At 49.7% G+C, this 14,932-nt stretch overlaps 7 protein-coding genes across 7 annotated transcripts; 4 read left to right on the forward strand and 3 right to left on the reverse strand.

The window, feature by feature from the left end:
- Window positions 1–494: 494 nt before the first annotated feature.
- On the reverse strand, window positions 495–3,557 carry N7443_010113 (kinesin family protein; the record flags this gene model as incomplete). The annotated part of the gene is made up of 2 exons (XM_056890169.1): window positions 495–3,300; window positions 3,361–3,557. The coding sequence occupies 2 exons, from the start codon at window positions 3,555–3,557 to the stop codon at window positions 495–497; spliced, it is 3,003 nt and encodes a 1,000-aa protein (XP_056736660.1).
- Window positions 3,558–4,329: 772 nt separating this feature from the next.
- Window positions 4,330–4,862, reverse strand: N7443_010114 (uncharacterized protein; the record flags this gene model as incomplete). Its single annotated transcript, XM_056890170.1, has 2 exons — window positions 4,330–4,788; window positions 4,860–4,862. 2 exons carry the CDS (start codon window positions 4,860–4,862, stop codon window positions 4,330–4,332), a joined length of 462 nt encoding a protein of 153 aa, XP_056736661.1.
- A 158-nt stretch (window positions 4,863–5,020) lies between these two features.
- Window positions 5,021–5,719, forward strand: N7443_010115 (uncharacterized protein; the record flags this gene model as incomplete). The annotated part of the gene is made up of 2 exons (XM_056890171.1): window positions 5,021–5,477; window positions 5,547–5,719. 2 exons carry the CDS (start codon window positions 5,021–5,023, stop codon window positions 5,717–5,719), a joined length of 630 nt encoding a protein of 209 aa, XP_056736662.1.
- A 1,298-nt stretch (window positions 5,720–7,017) lies between these two features.
- N7443_010116 (uncharacterized protein) lies at window positions 7,018–9,845 on the forward strand (the record flags this gene model as incomplete). Its single annotated transcript, XM_056890172.1, has 2 exons — window positions 7,018–9,438; window positions 9,501–9,845. The coding sequence occupies 2 exons, from the start codon at window positions 7,018–7,020 to the stop codon at window positions 9,843–9,845; spliced, it is 2,766 nt and encodes a 921-aa protein (XP_056736663.1).
- A 1,269-nt stretch (window positions 9,846–11,114) lies between these two features.
- On the forward strand, window positions 11,115–11,994 carry N7443_010117 (uncharacterized protein; the record flags this gene model as incomplete). The annotated part of the gene is made up of 2 exons (XM_056890173.1): window positions 11,115–11,484; window positions 11,633–11,994. The coding sequence occupies 2 exons, from the start codon at window positions 11,115–11,117 to the stop codon at window positions 11,992–11,994; spliced, it is 732 nt and encodes a 243-aa protein (XP_056736664.1).
- On the reverse strand, window positions 11,960–12,485 carry N7443_010118 (Nuclear protein involved in pre-rRNA processing; the record flags this gene model as incomplete). Its single annotated transcript, XM_056890174.1, has 2 exons — window positions 11,960–12,039; window positions 12,119–12,485. The coding sequence occupies 2 exons, from the start codon at window positions 12,483–12,485 to the stop codon at window positions 11,960–11,962; spliced, it is 447 nt and encodes a 148-aa protein (XP_056736665.1).
- A 1,416-nt stretch (window positions 12,486–13,901) lies between these two features.
- On the forward strand, window positions 13,902–14,624 carry N7443_010119 (putative C6 finger domain protein; the record flags this gene model as incomplete). The annotated part of the gene is made up of 2 exons (XM_056890175.1): window positions 13,902–14,255; window positions 14,340–14,624. 2 exons carry the CDS (start codon window positions 13,902–13,904, stop codon window positions 14,622–14,624), a joined length of 639 nt encoding a protein of 212 aa, XP_056736666.1.
- Window positions 14,625–14,932: the final 308 nt, after the last annotated feature.

Genomic DNA, 14,932 nt, shown 5'->3' on the forward strand with positions numbered 1-14,932 from the left:
AGGAATCGAAAGGTCGAGTGAAGCTAGGAATTGTTCTAGAGCTCTATCCAGTGGCGTCATTCATTCTGACAAAGCAGGCGGAGATGGTTCGGGATTTTCGTACACTGTACCTTGCCTAAGGTCAGGGTTCCCCGCAGTCTAGTTTAACCCTGTCTACCCAGGACCTTATATCTATACGGCTCTTAAAAACTTCTTAGAAGTGTACGAGCCATCATGGCAACGTTGTGATAAACAGAGCAACATCGTTAATGTACACAGGAAGAAATAATATATCAAATGAAAAAAAAAAACGAAAATATCGACGCAGAAAGCAGTCGAGCATAGTAACAACACGAAAGAAGACCTAGGAAAAGACAAAGTCGTCATGGAATCCGTCGGTGGGAATGGAGGAGATTAATGAAGAAAGAAATTGGTATCCCGAACGCCAGCGCCAATATGCCATGTACCACAATATCGTGCCCATAAACCTTGAAAGAATCATCAAATCGACATGTCTACCGCAAGTTGCGGTCAACAGTAGGGGTAGCCATCGCACTGAGACGCGTCGCATCCCGAGTGGAAAGACTGGCATGTCGAGGCCGGATCTCGCCACCTAGAGTAGTGCGTCTCCCGGTATTTTTCATCACGGGCAGAGTGTGAGGGCTCAGAACACGAGGCTTGGAATCGAGTTCCTTCTCGCTCTTGACCATCCGGCGAGCCTGAGATGCGGTGAACATGTTGCCATCGCTGGAAGAGCTACCGTAGGTGTTGGAGCTGGGGCTGCGGCGCCGGTGAACACGAAGTGAGCCACCACCGGAGGCTGCGCCAACAGAGATGCGGCGCATGGCAGAATTTATTTTGATCATCTCTTCTTTGTCGTTCTTCCAGTTGTCCTTGTTCTCGGACTTGCTGTCGGACATCGGGCTACTCGAAAAGTTTCCGCTCGGGCTGCGAACTGCGATTCGAGATGGCCGCTCTGAAGAGGCGCGGTTCAAGAAGCTGCTGCCATCGATGTCCCGAAGTGGAGAGTTGTCGCTATCAGACAGTGGGAGACTGGCGGTAGGAGGTGGTGCCAGAGGAGAGCTACCAACTCTTTTAGCCAGGAAGCCAGCCTTGAATCGGCTGTTATTCTTTTGGACATTCAAAGTGCCCTCAGTGGGGACCGGGGCAGGAGAAATGGCAATCGATGGACTGACAACCCGCGGGATGCTTCGGGGGATAGGAGATGATGACCGAGGCAATGAGGGCTCTTCCGAGCTGGCCTCGTCATTATAATCGACATAATCAAGAGCCTTCTGAGGTGTTTTCTGGAATTCAGTCAGGGGACCATCATCCTCGTCATCCTTCCAGCGAACAGATCTTTTGGTGGCCTTGACCTGGGTCTTTTTCGGTGAGAAGCTCACGCTCTTCCGGCCAGCAGCGACCTTGCGACGGCGGGGCGATGCTTTGGTGGGAGACGCAGGAGCTGCTGGGGCGAACTGGACAGCAGAGCCGAGGCTTGTCCGCGGCGGAGGCATACTGACCAAGCTGAATCGCTTCTTTGGCTTGAGAGGGCTGGCTGCCTTGACTGGGCTTTGTAGGGCAGGAAGTAGAGGCAAACTGCCGTCTGGCTTGACCAGATTCGATGCCGTGTTTGAGCAGTTGTCCAGCATCTTTGTGATCATCACGCGTCCCTTCTGAATGGCCTCAGAGGCATTGAGTTGCATAATGTCCTCCATCGAGGCCATCATCTCGAATTGAGCTTGCAAAAGCAATTGAACGGCTGCAGCTTCTCCAGCTTTATCCTGATCCACCACTGCAGCCAGAGCCTCACGCTCTGCATTGGATCGAAGAAGGTCAGCCTCCCTGTCCAGGTTGGCAAAGTCGCTATTGTCACTAATGTCGAATTCTTTGAGCTGCTTGATTGCATTCTCAACTGCCGAGCTCAAGGCTCGGTCCCATGTGCACTTCGACAGTCGTTGGTTATAATGGTGTCTGCTGCCCTCAAGTTCAAGAAGAATACCCTGGGCCGTCTTGCGGATCGCCCACAGACTTTCCAAGCCCTCACCATCCTCCCGCGAAGCCAGCACATTGTCGAAAGCGGCGATCCAAGAAGACAAAATGCCAATTCGACGGCTGATTTGTCTCAATTTAAGCATATTGTTGGTCTTCTCTTGTCTTTCAGGCAGTGTGTGCTCGTAGGCGTTGCGAATGCGGGCGACACCTTCGCGTACAACGGCATCCTTCTTCTCGTTTTGTTTCTTGAATTTGGCAAAGGCCACATTCTCGGAATCTTTTTGCTGCGCCTTAAGTTCGTTGATCAGATTCATTTGCTCGTCAATCTTAACCAAGAAGTCCTTGACGTGTCGGTTAACATTGAAGACATTGCGAGTAACCTTGGTCTGAATGTTCTTTGCTCGATTTGCATATCGGAGAGTATTCTGTGTCTCGTCGAAGTGTTGACTCGAAGGGCTGACACAGACAATCATGACGGTCTTACAATTACCGCCAAGGGCAAATTTTAACAGACGGGTAAGCTTGGAGTTGCGGTAAGGGATATGGTTGCGCTTGCGAGGGTCGCAGAGGGCATTGATGCAGCTTCCCAATGCCAACAGAGACTTGTTGATGTTGGCACCTTCCAATAGACGTTCGCCTCGGTTCTTTGTCGCGCTGGCTCGCTCGCTACCTGCAAGATCGATGATGCTTAAGGTAGCCATTGTATGGGGTTCGTTGACGTCGGCATTTCGGTCTCTCTGGGCGATGTTGATCTGCAGGACGGCGTGGGATCGAGAAGATGTGGCATTTGCTTCGGTTGGTGACATGGTACGGGACTCGTTACCTCGCATGATCATGTCCATGACCTGCTCAACATTTTGTGGGTGGTGACTTGACAGGCCGGCCACCGAGACAGACTGGTTGGTATCTTCGCGGAGCATGAGTCCACCCTTGGCACCGTGGGGGACAAGCAAGTCGCGAATAGTTTCGTTGTAGATTTCCAGGTAAGACAGTGAGATCTCCGTAGCCTTTTCAGCCGATCTCTCGTCGATCCGCTCAAACAGCTCCTGCATCGTGAGGAAGATTATACCCGGTTGTTGGGCGGTACCAGTAATCGTGTGCGTCTTTCCACATCCCGTTGCACCATACGCGAAAACCGTGGCATTATAACCGTCGAGGACGTTATCGAGAAGGCTGCGGGTTGTCGACTCGTACACCTCGCCCTGGGAGGCATTTTGGTCGAAGATCCGATCGAAAGCGAATGTTTGGTCCTTGACGCGTTTACCATTTGGAACCACGCTCCTTGAGAACTTCTGAACGGGGTTGTCTTCAGGAGGATCAAATACCCTGGTTGGAAAGTTAGCGTGTCGCCCCGTTGCAGAGAGCAGATGATGCGTTCAGACTCACAAGCAACGGTTGTCAATCACCTTGACAATGGATCGAATCCCTTTTTGGTTAAGCTTCGGAGCAGGCTTGCCGGCCAGCGAGCCATCGCCCAGGAAGAGGGGGCCATCGTCGCACTTGGAGATTTGAGCGGCCTCTCGGATAGTGAAAGGTCGGACTCGAACGGTGACGGAGATTGAGGAGGCGCCATCGGAGGCCATGGTGTCGTGTCGGATTGGTCTGCCCCCTTGGCGGTGTTGCGGGGCCGGTGTGTCGTAGCAGACCCTGGGGTCGGCGTGGCCAGTAGATAATGTCGAAGGTAACGATGTGAAGATGAAGAATGTGTGGATCTAGAGGTGTATGGGGTATGTGGTGCAGTATTCTCCGAAAAGACTCCTGGCCGTGATTTCATTTGTTGACGCGAGTGCGCAGGTCTCCCCTCCTGGTTGCTCCGAGCAACCGTTTGAAAGTGGCGATAGACGCGATCTGTGTGTGGCAGTTGCGGTCCACGGGGGAAGGGCCCACCTGAATTGTAGTGTTTCAGATATTGACCACGCACTGATCTCAATCATTCCACGCTCTTAGCTGTCTCAGCTCTCGCAGGGCTGTGGAGATCGACTACAATGACAGCAGACCGCTATGTACAATGTGTCTACTCGGAAACCTTAGGCACGATTTGAAGCCCCTTACTGAAGCACTCAAGATCAATGATCGATGGCCGATGTACACAGAGATCTTTAGTTGTGAGTGCTTTGCAATTCCCTTGGATACACATAGCTGTAGTTTCAGACGTTAGGACCGTGTCAGTCTCGTGTAGATTCATAATTATCATGCAGAAAGTTGGCCAAACACCGGATTGAAGTATATGAAGCATGAAGCATGACGCATGAAGCATGACGCATGAAGCATGGAGCCAAGTGATCAAATAAATTCTCCCGGCGCCTTGAGCCATCCTAAGCCCTTCGTTATTCTACGAACCGTGGCCCATTGCTCCTATGCCTCTTCCTCCTCATCGAAGCTTGGGATAATCACATCCCAACCCGGATCATTAAGATCCATATCCGTATCGACCTCGTCACCTGCACCCAATTTGCGGAACCGGAATGCAACTGAGTGACCATTCTCCAGCCCTGCAGCTTGCAGAGTATCTGACAACTTTTTCTTTCCGGTCTTTGCACCGCTTTCTTGACCTGGGACATCCATTGTTAAGCTCATCCATCCTTTGTCTAGGTCGCTTCGGTCCATGGGCACGCCAAGCTCTATCGCCGCAGGGTCATCGGGAATAACGTCGCCATTGATATCGCGAAGCTGTCGTGAATTCAAAGCTTGGAGAAGCTTCTCTTTGGCTGAAGTGATAGACTCATGGGATTGAAGCGAGAGGAGGACGGTGGTCTTGTGCTTCTTAAAGAGGAGGGTGCAAGACCGCGAATCTAGCTTTGCTTGCTTTGGTGGCTACGTTACGAATTAGTAAAACAAGGCTTTCAAATGAAGGATGGATGGATCCAGAGTAGTTGGACACGTACCATTGTGCAGATTTGGATAAATAGTGTAGAAGTTCTTGAATGAAGTCGTTTCGACTGAGTGACGGAGGCGGAGAAGAAGGCGGGTCCCCGAGTGCCGCGCTCCGAATTTCTGCTGCGCTGCGCTGCACCTACGTCAAACATTCATCTGCTCCAAGCTCAACATGGAGGCCCAACAATCGCCGTCCAACTCCGCACGGGAGAATTCGCTCCTCCTGAAACTAATCTACTGGCATAAGCTCTTCGACTCCGACACCCCGCCGCGGTTAGGCATCGACGTCGAGAGGCGCATTCCCTATGCAACCGTTTCCGCCTTCTCTACGGGCGCGGTCCTCGGATACTATCATGGCAGCAATAAGGCAGGTCTCCGATTCCGTGCCGAAAATGCCCATCGGTTCCCTACGACGTCCGCCGGGTGGTTCCAGTACCACAAGACTAAAAACTACATCTCGGTGGTGGGAGGCGTGAAGGATGCCATGAAAATGGGCTCGAAGCTCGGTGCCGGTGCACTTGCATTCTGTCTGTTTGAGGAAACTGTGGACTATGCCCGTCATGAGGAGAGAGACTTCCTTTCGACGGTGACAGCGGGATTGTCATTCTCTGGAATATACAGTTTACTATGTAAGAGAGTTTTGGGGTTTCCTCTTTGATACTTTGACGAGGATAATACTGACTCATTTCGTCTTCTAGCTCGCCATGATGTCTACACTGCTGCTCGCACGGCAAAGCTCGGATTGAAATTGAGTCTTGTGTACGGATTGTTGCAAGATGGCCTGGAGTCAATTAAAGGGAATAGACCCACATATGTGGATTTTTTCCTGGGCAATCGTCGGTCCAAGTCCAGCAAAGAAGGCTCTATTTGATTTGATACAATTCAGCCACACTTTAGCCTTCTTCACGCCCGAGTCCTTCGCATGAAAGGAGTCCATCATTGTTGCCGGTCGCAGGCCACAAAGCCCTATCAAGGCCTGGCCTTCATGTTGCCTGTCATCTACCCAGCGAGCTCGACACATGATCCTGATATCATGCTTGCAGTATGAGTTTTCTAAACCAGCGTACTGCCGGTATAGCCAGGGGTTTCCCGGATAGGGCCATCTCAGTCGTGCATCAAGCCTAGCCCTCCCAAAAAAAGCTGGCTTTTATTCGTGCCATACATGGGTCCAAGTGGGCTCTAGAAGCCTATTTACTTGGCATGCGAGGGCGTCTAAGGTTGGGCGACATTGTAGTCTGCCGTTATGCATTCCTTTGCCCTTTGCTGTACTATAATTGCATTTGATACCCCCGAACCCATCACTTGAAATACTCTTCTTCTCTATAATGATCTAACAATGCATGTCATATGTGGACACGTGACAGGCGAATCACCGTCAAAGTCACGCTTTACTGGCTCAGGCACATTTGCAGCCGAAAGTACGGAACTACTGGGATACCACAGTAGGGCTGTGATGCATGTTTGGAGGGGCTCGGAGGGAAGCCCGGATTTGGACTGCTGCTTTTAGCGACATCCGGGGACTCTTTCTTTTTCTTTTTTTCTTTTCCTGGAGACATCATTGACATTTAGTTCTACCCTTCATTTCGAACTCTATCGCTCTAGAACTGATAGCTCAGGTAGTCTATGATAGTGTATTCCGTGGTGAAAGCCAACATAGATCGGCCGTGGCATTCTGCAGGCACCGAAGGATACGGCGATCCACGAAACAGCCGACCGCTTTGTGCCCCCCACCAGGTCGTAAAAGAACCATCCCCGAATTCCATGAATTTGGGCCCTATCTATCCTATCTACCAAGAGTCATTAGACGAAGTGGAGCTCAAAGTAGAGTTTCCGAAGGATTTCAGATGATCGGTGGAGCTCAACCGCATTTGACGTCGCTGAACCGGAAACCCCCCACCTTTTTACCTGGCCCCGTCCGTGAGCTCTGACACCTTTTCGTCTTGCTCCCCTCCTGCAAAAGCTTCAGTTCCCACTCTCCTCCGATTCCCGCTGATGCCGGCTCGCTAGCACCGCGTCTCTACCCATTGGGCGTGGAAGAATGCCGACGACAAGCTCGACACTTGCGCTACTTTCGTCGACGTCATCGCTATATTGACGCCCTCAAAGGGCCTACTTACCTTGTCGCCCATCGGTGCTTCCGTTTGATCTCCCCTATTGCTACTGTTGACCATGCGTCGCCATGGCAGGTCCAGCGGGGGCCCGACCAAGGCCGTCCCTATGTCTGACGCCGTGTCCCTCATCCATTCCTTCGATTCCGTCATGAACCCCAACCGGCCGGTGCGGCCTTCACCTTTAGCCTCCTCCCAAATCAAAGCCTTGCCGCTAGAACTCGTCGACCGGCTGCGCTCGTTCCCCCTCTTCCAGGCGACCCCAGAATCCTTCTTAATCGAGGTCGGGCAACATTTGCGCCCGCAGCTCCACGCCCCTAACGATTACATCTTGACCGAAGGTGACGATGCAAGGGCGATATACTGGCTGGTACGGGGTGCGGTATCGGTCACCTCGCGTGATGGCGAGAGTATATATGCCGAGTTGCAGCCGGGCGCCTTTTTTGGAGAAATCGGCGTGCTGATGGATCGGCCGCGCACAGCGACAATCATCGCCCGCACCCGATGCATGCTGGTCGTGCTCTCCAAGGAGGATTTTCGAAATATCCTGCCACGCTTTCCGGAGGTGGAGCAGGCGATTATGGAAGAAGCCCAGGAGCGACTGATGATCCTGGAGAAGAAGAAGAAGGAAACATCTGCTCCAGTGGTGGACGATCCGATCCCTAGTCCGGTGCGGCGAGGCTCAAAACGATTGAGAGAGACGTCTGCTAAAGACTTGATGGTCATTGAAGATGAAGAGGACTTGACATTCAAATCAGTGTATAAGAAGCGGAAATCACCAAGCCCGGGCCGCCGGGATGCATCCAGCGCCTTAGCAAATGCGGTTGTTAATGTCCGTCTTCTGCTCAAGGAGCTGCCTCTCTTCTCTGGTCTGCCCGCCGATATCCTTCACTTTCTGGGTCTAGAAGCTCAACCAGCTTCCTTTCCTCCATTCACCGACATCATTCAGCAAGACTCACATGGGCGTGAACTATACTTCATTGTCCGTGGCGAAGTCGAGGTCGTGACCGAAAGGAATGACTCAAAACACAAGCAACAACAACCCAACGGAACCCGTCACCATTCAGTCGAAATAAAAGCTCGACTTAAGCAAGGCCAGTACTTCGGAGAAGTGGTCAGTCTAGCACTCGCACCTCGAAGAACAGCAACCGTCCGCTCTGTCACGGCTGTCGAGTGCCTGATGCTCAGTGGAGATGTCCTTTCCAAGTTTTGGGAAATGTGTCCCCATGAGATTCGTGAGCAGGTCGAACACACTGCTCAAGAGAGACTTCAGGCAGCTGCAGATGGTGACGTGATCATGTCAGATGCAAATGACGAGCAGTCACCAATGGGCCATTTGAACATCGATGATCAGGTCAAGATAACGGCATCTCGCAGACGCTCAATGCCGTTATTGACCCTGACTGAAACTGAGTTGGATGGCCCGCATCAATCCTCGCCAGTGGAGGACCAGGACCAGGCGGTCTTACGGCCATCTGATCCCGACCCTTATCTCAGCCTGGGACTAGACAAAGTTCGACTTCGAAGTCGACGTGGATCAGTTGCACCCTTGTCACTAGAAGAGGTCTCAGGCGAAAAACCCCGACCTTCTCCCCCTTCAGAACCACGCTCTGCTAGCTCTTCCTCCTTCGCCCTACCTGAGACATCTAGCCTCTTCAAACCACAAACTTCCCGTTCATTCGGCGACGCTTATCGCGGAATATTCCCCGATAGCGTTCTCTTGAACATCTTCCGATTTTTGGACCTTCACCATCTCCTTCGACTCCGCGGTGTATCATCACATTGGTCAGAGATGTTGACTCAATCAGCCGACGTAGTGCACGACTTGGACCTGAGCATATATAATCGCCAGCTCACCGACGACGTTCTTGTGAAGATCGTCTGCCCATTCGTCGGAAATCGCCCCCGCTCTGTCAATATCAACAACTGCTTCCATATCACCGATGAGGGTTTCAATGCTTTGGCTAGTACATGCGCACCTGACTCTACGACGTGGAAGATGAAGAGTGTTTGGGATGTCACCGCCTCGGCTATTCTTGAAATGTCTAGTAAGGCTAAGAACTTGCAGGAGGTGGATTTGAGCAATTGCCGGAAGGTGGGTGACACACTTATGGCTCGCATCATCGGTTGGATTGTCCCCAGTACCCAAAAGATTGAGGGCAAAAGTGCCTCCATCAAGCCGACAATTCAAACAGCGGAGGCCTCCATCTATGGCTGTCCGCAATTGAGAAAGCTCACACTCTCATATTGTAAACATGTCACGGATCGGTCGATGCATCACATTGCGTCGCACGCCGCAGGGCGAATCGAAGAGATGGACTTGACTCGTTGCACGACTATCACGGACCAGGGATTCCAGTATTGGGGCAATGCTCGATTCACCAGCTTGAGGAAGCTTTGTCTTGCAGACTGCACATACTTGACAGACAACGCCATCGTGCATCTGACTAACGCCGCCAAGCAGTTGCAAGAGTTGGATCTGGTATGACCACGAGCAACCATTTTATCTTATTTTCCAATCACTAACGGATGGTTTTTTTTTAGTCTTTCTGTTGTGCCCTTTCTGATACGGCAACCGAAGTCCTCGCCCTACAATGTTCAAACCTCAAGTATCTGAACATGTCATTCTGCGGCTCCGCAATTTCCGACCCCTCTTTACGAAGTATTGGCCTCCACCTACTCTCTTTGGAACACCTCTCTGTGCGTGGCTGTGTTCGTGTCACCGGTGTTGGTGTTGAAGCGGTCGCCGAGGGCTGCCACCAGCTTCAAGTTTTTGACGTGAGCCAATGTAAGAATCTTACGTCTTGGCTCGATGAAGGCGGTACAAAGCGGTATCAGCCACGTATCAAGTTCGAAACCGTCGCCCCTAATAAGAGAAAATCCGGATGAGGTTCATCACCACACCTTACCATAATCAACACTATCTCTACTGTACCTCCTCTGTCTTCATACATTCAATTCTTGGGTTTATCACACTCCCAGCCTCTTTTATTTTGGGATACCAGGTTTTCCGGGACACTTGGACACATATCATTCTTTTGGTTATCCGTATAGATTGGGCTCGCGACTTGGGCTGGCCGAGCATGGCAGGAGTTCAAAGACTGACAGCATCTGGTTTTTTTTCAGTTTTATATTTTAATTATGCTGGATGGCCCTTATACGCTTTTCTTGGTTGACATTTACGAAATAATGCTGCACCGCCGATTTCTTTCTTTGGTTGTGTGTTTAATGTCGTGGTACTCTGTTGCTGGTACTGACCATATGTTTCCTATATACCTGACAATATATGTACTTCATTATGGTGCTCTGTTATAATTGATTCTCGCTCTCTCTTGCAGTTACTCTATGATTGGACATAGTAACGCCCGATATAAATAGTACGTACCATAGAGATGATACTTTAATTGCCCCGGTGATGTTATGAACCATTTATTATCGCGTCGGATCATATGGATAGATTTATCCCACCCTCTTCTTACGGGCCTCATCTTCCATATTTCACAAGGAATCCGAGTATCTCTAATGACTGCTCTCTCTCATGTAGGCAACGTTACTATCGACCACTAGATTCTCTCTGAAGGGCCTACGCAAGCCAATGTATGTTGTGTTATCACTGCTTTCTTCCAACTCTCATCTTTTATCATACAACTAACCTGTTTGATGTCAAAATTATTATAAAAGGAACAACGACTTGATCTCACAGTATCTTTATATCGATCGCCTTCTTAACTCGTCTCACCCGTATAACCCAATTGAATACAAACACAATGGTCTCGGTCGATCTCAAAGCCGCCGGAACCAAATACACGCCATATAATCTAGATAGTATCCTGAATGAGACGACCCCATTGCTCCACCATACAACATCCGACTCTGACTCTCATTACCGCTTGTCTCTGAAGAAGAAGAGCGCCTAGTCAGTATCACCATCCATATCAGCGTTCCTACAAATGTAATAGAAGCTTCAGACCTTCCGTTCCAGACTAGCAACGTCATGTGTATTCAGAACGAGTGACCCGGATCAACTGTTCTTCCGAATCCGCGATCTATGAGCCGCGTAGTTGTAAGACGCTCTTTCCCAACACAAGTTCTTCAACACCGCATTCCCTACTCTTCTCTTCTCCACTTATCTCTCACTTATTTCCTCTTGTCTTCGCTATGTCTACTCTTTCCTTGACTCCCTCGAGCGTCTCATCGAGGACTGTGGTCTCCGCAGATCGGTTCAAAATACAGCCACAGTTTGAGGAGGCTATTCACAATACTCTTCGCGAGGCTAAAGGCTTTCATGAGCTCGTGATTACCAACATGCCGCCAGGGTGGGAGCATTTCCTCTGGGAAGTCGAGGAGGATCTCCCTTCTATTCGAAAAACCTATAACCCAGAGAGCCGTTGTTTACGACTCAAAATTATGCCAACTTATGCCCACAACTGTATTGCCGAATGGATTTCAGCCTCAATTTCTAGAGCCTGCGCGATAGATTTCCTGGACCTAGCAGAGTTAGACCTTCTCCTTCTACAGCAAGGCACAAGTGAGCTCAACTGACGACTTTGATCGTAGCCTTACTAATAATATGTCTAAAGCACTGTCATTCACAAATGGTCCATATCGCGGTCTCCGAAAGGAGCCAGATGCTCTTCTCCACATCCCATCGTAGCCCTTTCCAACTCTTGTCGCAGAGGTTGGGTGGAGCGAGTCGTACAATGACCGACTTGATGATATGAATCGGCTACTCATTGGTGGTAACGGGGCGATCAAAATCGTCATTCTTGTTAAGTGGACGAAGCATGCAAATAAATCAGTCAGCGGGGTCCTCGAACTTTACAAAAATGACCGACAAGGGATCCCAAGACGCACGCAGACTGAGATTATTTTCCCTATGCCTGCTGGTGACCCGCTTCAGCCACTTGAGATTCGACGTTGCGACCTAAACCCTGTCCAGTCTCCTCGCAATCCAAATGAGAATTTTCCTCTAGTAATTAGCCGCTTACGCTACCACGCTCGGATCAGTCTTGTAAAGGAGGGATATGTGCCTGCCTAGCCGCTAGGTTTGTCTCTGTATCACACTGGCTTTGTTGCACTCCGGCTATGTATCGTTAAGTCTGGTTTTGAAGGTAGCTATCATCGACTACATAAATTATGATACACATGGAGCAAGCACGTACCCACGCCGAGTACATGGACAAGAAGGAAAGTAAAGCAAGGATGAGAAGAGGAATGCACCTCGTCCATATGTACAGCTGATCCTGTCCATGCGGAACCAATGTCCTCTTCATAGTCATCAGAGACCAGCTCGTCCAGCGTTACGATTTTAACGAGGAGGCTGCGACGGTGGATATAATGAACCCGGTAGGCACCCTTGAGCCGAGCCTTGACTGTAGACACACGATGATGGCTCGTCGTGTGAATACCAAGCTCACCAAGGCCGGCTGGCCGTTGGTGGAAAGGCGGAATCTCACTCGACACCGACGGCGGTGGTTTCGCGTAGCCCATGTTGCCAGGGTGGATTGCCCTTGGAGAGAAATCGCGCATCTTCCGTCTCGGGAATTAGCTCGCTATGAGGGGCGAGCGGGCGTGGGACAATTGCTAACGAAGTTCATAACGGCGCTTTGGAGTAACGCTAGGGACTGGAAGAGGACCGGCTAAAAAATAAAAATAAAAATAAAAATGAGAATTTTAAAAAGTAATCAATCTGAAAAATTTATTAAATATTTTATCTCTTTTCCTCTGCCGTTAGCACAGTCTCTTCGAAGTTCTTCTGTCCAGGGTCAGACGATACCAGTAGTAATTTTCACCTCACAATCGACTTTCTACCCAAAAAGCACACTACCGAAATGCCTGTCATTCCAATTCTCACTGGAATTACGTGCCTAATTATAAGCGTGACTGCGCAAAATTGTGTCTTGAATAAATACTACTGCAGTTTTGGATTGACTGCCCTAGGTACTGTTCTCATTGTCAACGCCAAGAAGCTGTTTGATAATTTTCAGCTAATTATGAATCATATAATTTAGTTGGTCCCGATACTACCACGCAACTAACCGCTAGCATCCCTGCAGACTCATACCTCATTACCATAGGCGTCGACACCACTGACCCTGCACTACTTGCTGGCGTTCTCTACAGGTGTGTGGGGGTAAGTGGACTGCCTAACTAAAGGACCTTTCCTAGTTTGCAATTGACGGCTAAAATCGGATAACATAAACAACAAGGCATGACGAAATCCCTGATTGCCGCTCTTGACGCTAAAAACAGTGCCAAGAGCAGCCGTTTTCGGGGTCGAATTTACCGTTACCTAACGTTGTGGTGTAGTAAAGGTCAAACATGGCCTGCCATACCATAGTATCTTATTCATAGCCTTCACAAAACATGGTTTCTCAATTTAAAAAAGCGGTGTCAATGGTGTAGTACTTTGATGCAGCAGTCTGTGAGTCAAGTTCGAGGTATTTTTTATATGGACCCTCGAAAAACAAAAAGTGAGGCATCTGGAAGCAGTATGAGCATTCTTCATATAAAGAAGCCGTGATGATAAATACTATCTCTCCGGAGGCATGAACTATTGACTACATCAAACACTTAAGGGTCTGAAAGATAACATTTGAGAATAGTTTTCAGGCCTAGAGGAACTGAGTGGTAAACCTGAGGCCTGCAAATTGATCAAGCCATCATCTATGTTTGTTTGATGTTTACGCAAGACGCGCACTCGATATCCTACTTCTCTATCTCTTTGCTTGTTATTTTACCCTTGAATACAACTTCCACTTTAATTTCATCTACAAACACTAACACTAGGTAGGTGAACACCTCTGCCTCTATACTGGAAAAATTCAAGATATCAAGCGTCTTGAGCCACTCATACACCATTTGAGGTCCTATTTGTTCCAGCTAACCGCGTGACCGATCTTGGTAACAGCCTCTGTCTTTCCTTGGCCCATAGCATATCCCAATATGTCTGAAGCTATGAGCCACAACCTTCCTGAGCATATGAGCGACGATCGCACTAATCTCGAACTGTTGCTGCAATTGGGGCTTTCCCAGACCGCAATCAGCGAAGGTCCCATAGCCAAATCCCAGAGCCACCTGAGTGATCGAACATACGTCAAGGAAGAAAGTGCGAGCCCTACCTCTACCCCGAAAACTTCCCGAAAGCGTCACAGCAAGCACGATGGTGATACAGCCGAGTATTACTCAGAGCGTGCTCGTGAAGACGCACATCGTGGTCGTGAAGCAGCCGCCCAAAGGGCCAATACTCCAGAGTCAGCTAAACGCGCCCGAACTCGTCAGGCGTGTGATCGTTGCAAGGTAGGTTTACACGTCGACTTTCATTCCTTCACTTTCTTCATTCTGCCTGGAAATATCCATCCATTGAGCCTAATCGGTCAATAGTATCGTCGTCTTGCCTGCGACCCCAACCCCGGGGGCTGCGCTGCCTGTTCAAATGTAGATCTTCCCTGTCAGATGACCGATCGAGTCACTGGCGAGACACTGGTCCGTGGGGAGGTCAAGAGGCTCAGAGCCAATTTCGCTGCTCTGTTGAAGACCGTTACGGAACTGCGTGAGGAAAACCAAAGGCTGCATGGGCTGCTACAGGCCTACTTTGATCAGTGCCAGGTAGGAAAGACCAATGTTCAGATCAACGAGATTGATATGGGGTTGGCAGAACCAGCCTAGAGGGGACGTTTTCATTGACCTCGAAATTTTCTACTGCCCTGAGCCCCTGCTGAAGTCACATACTTCCCTGCACCGTTCCAATGTCGCCTTTTCACTATCTCATTGTCTCATTGTCACGCTTTTCTATTGCACTTACCGTGGTTATCCTTGTCTCCTTGTTATTGGTTCTGATCTTCTTCTGTTTTCTAGATGCAGGATCTCTTTTAGGGCTATGAGCGGGTTTTCAAGATTTCAGGATCTGCGCAATGCGCCGGTGAGGTTCTTTTTGTTGCGGCAAACTGGCTGCTTTCTCCGTGGGAAATTGTTAC

The sequence above is a fragment of the Penicillium atrosanguineum genome, assembly GCF_028827265.1.
Source record: "Penicillium atrosanguineum strain IBT 20685 chromosome Unknown utg000008l_segment0_segment0, whole genome shotgun sequence".
NCBI lineage: Eukaryota > Fungi > Ascomycota > Eurotiomycetes > Eurotiales > Aspergillaceae > Penicillium > Penicillium atrosanguineum.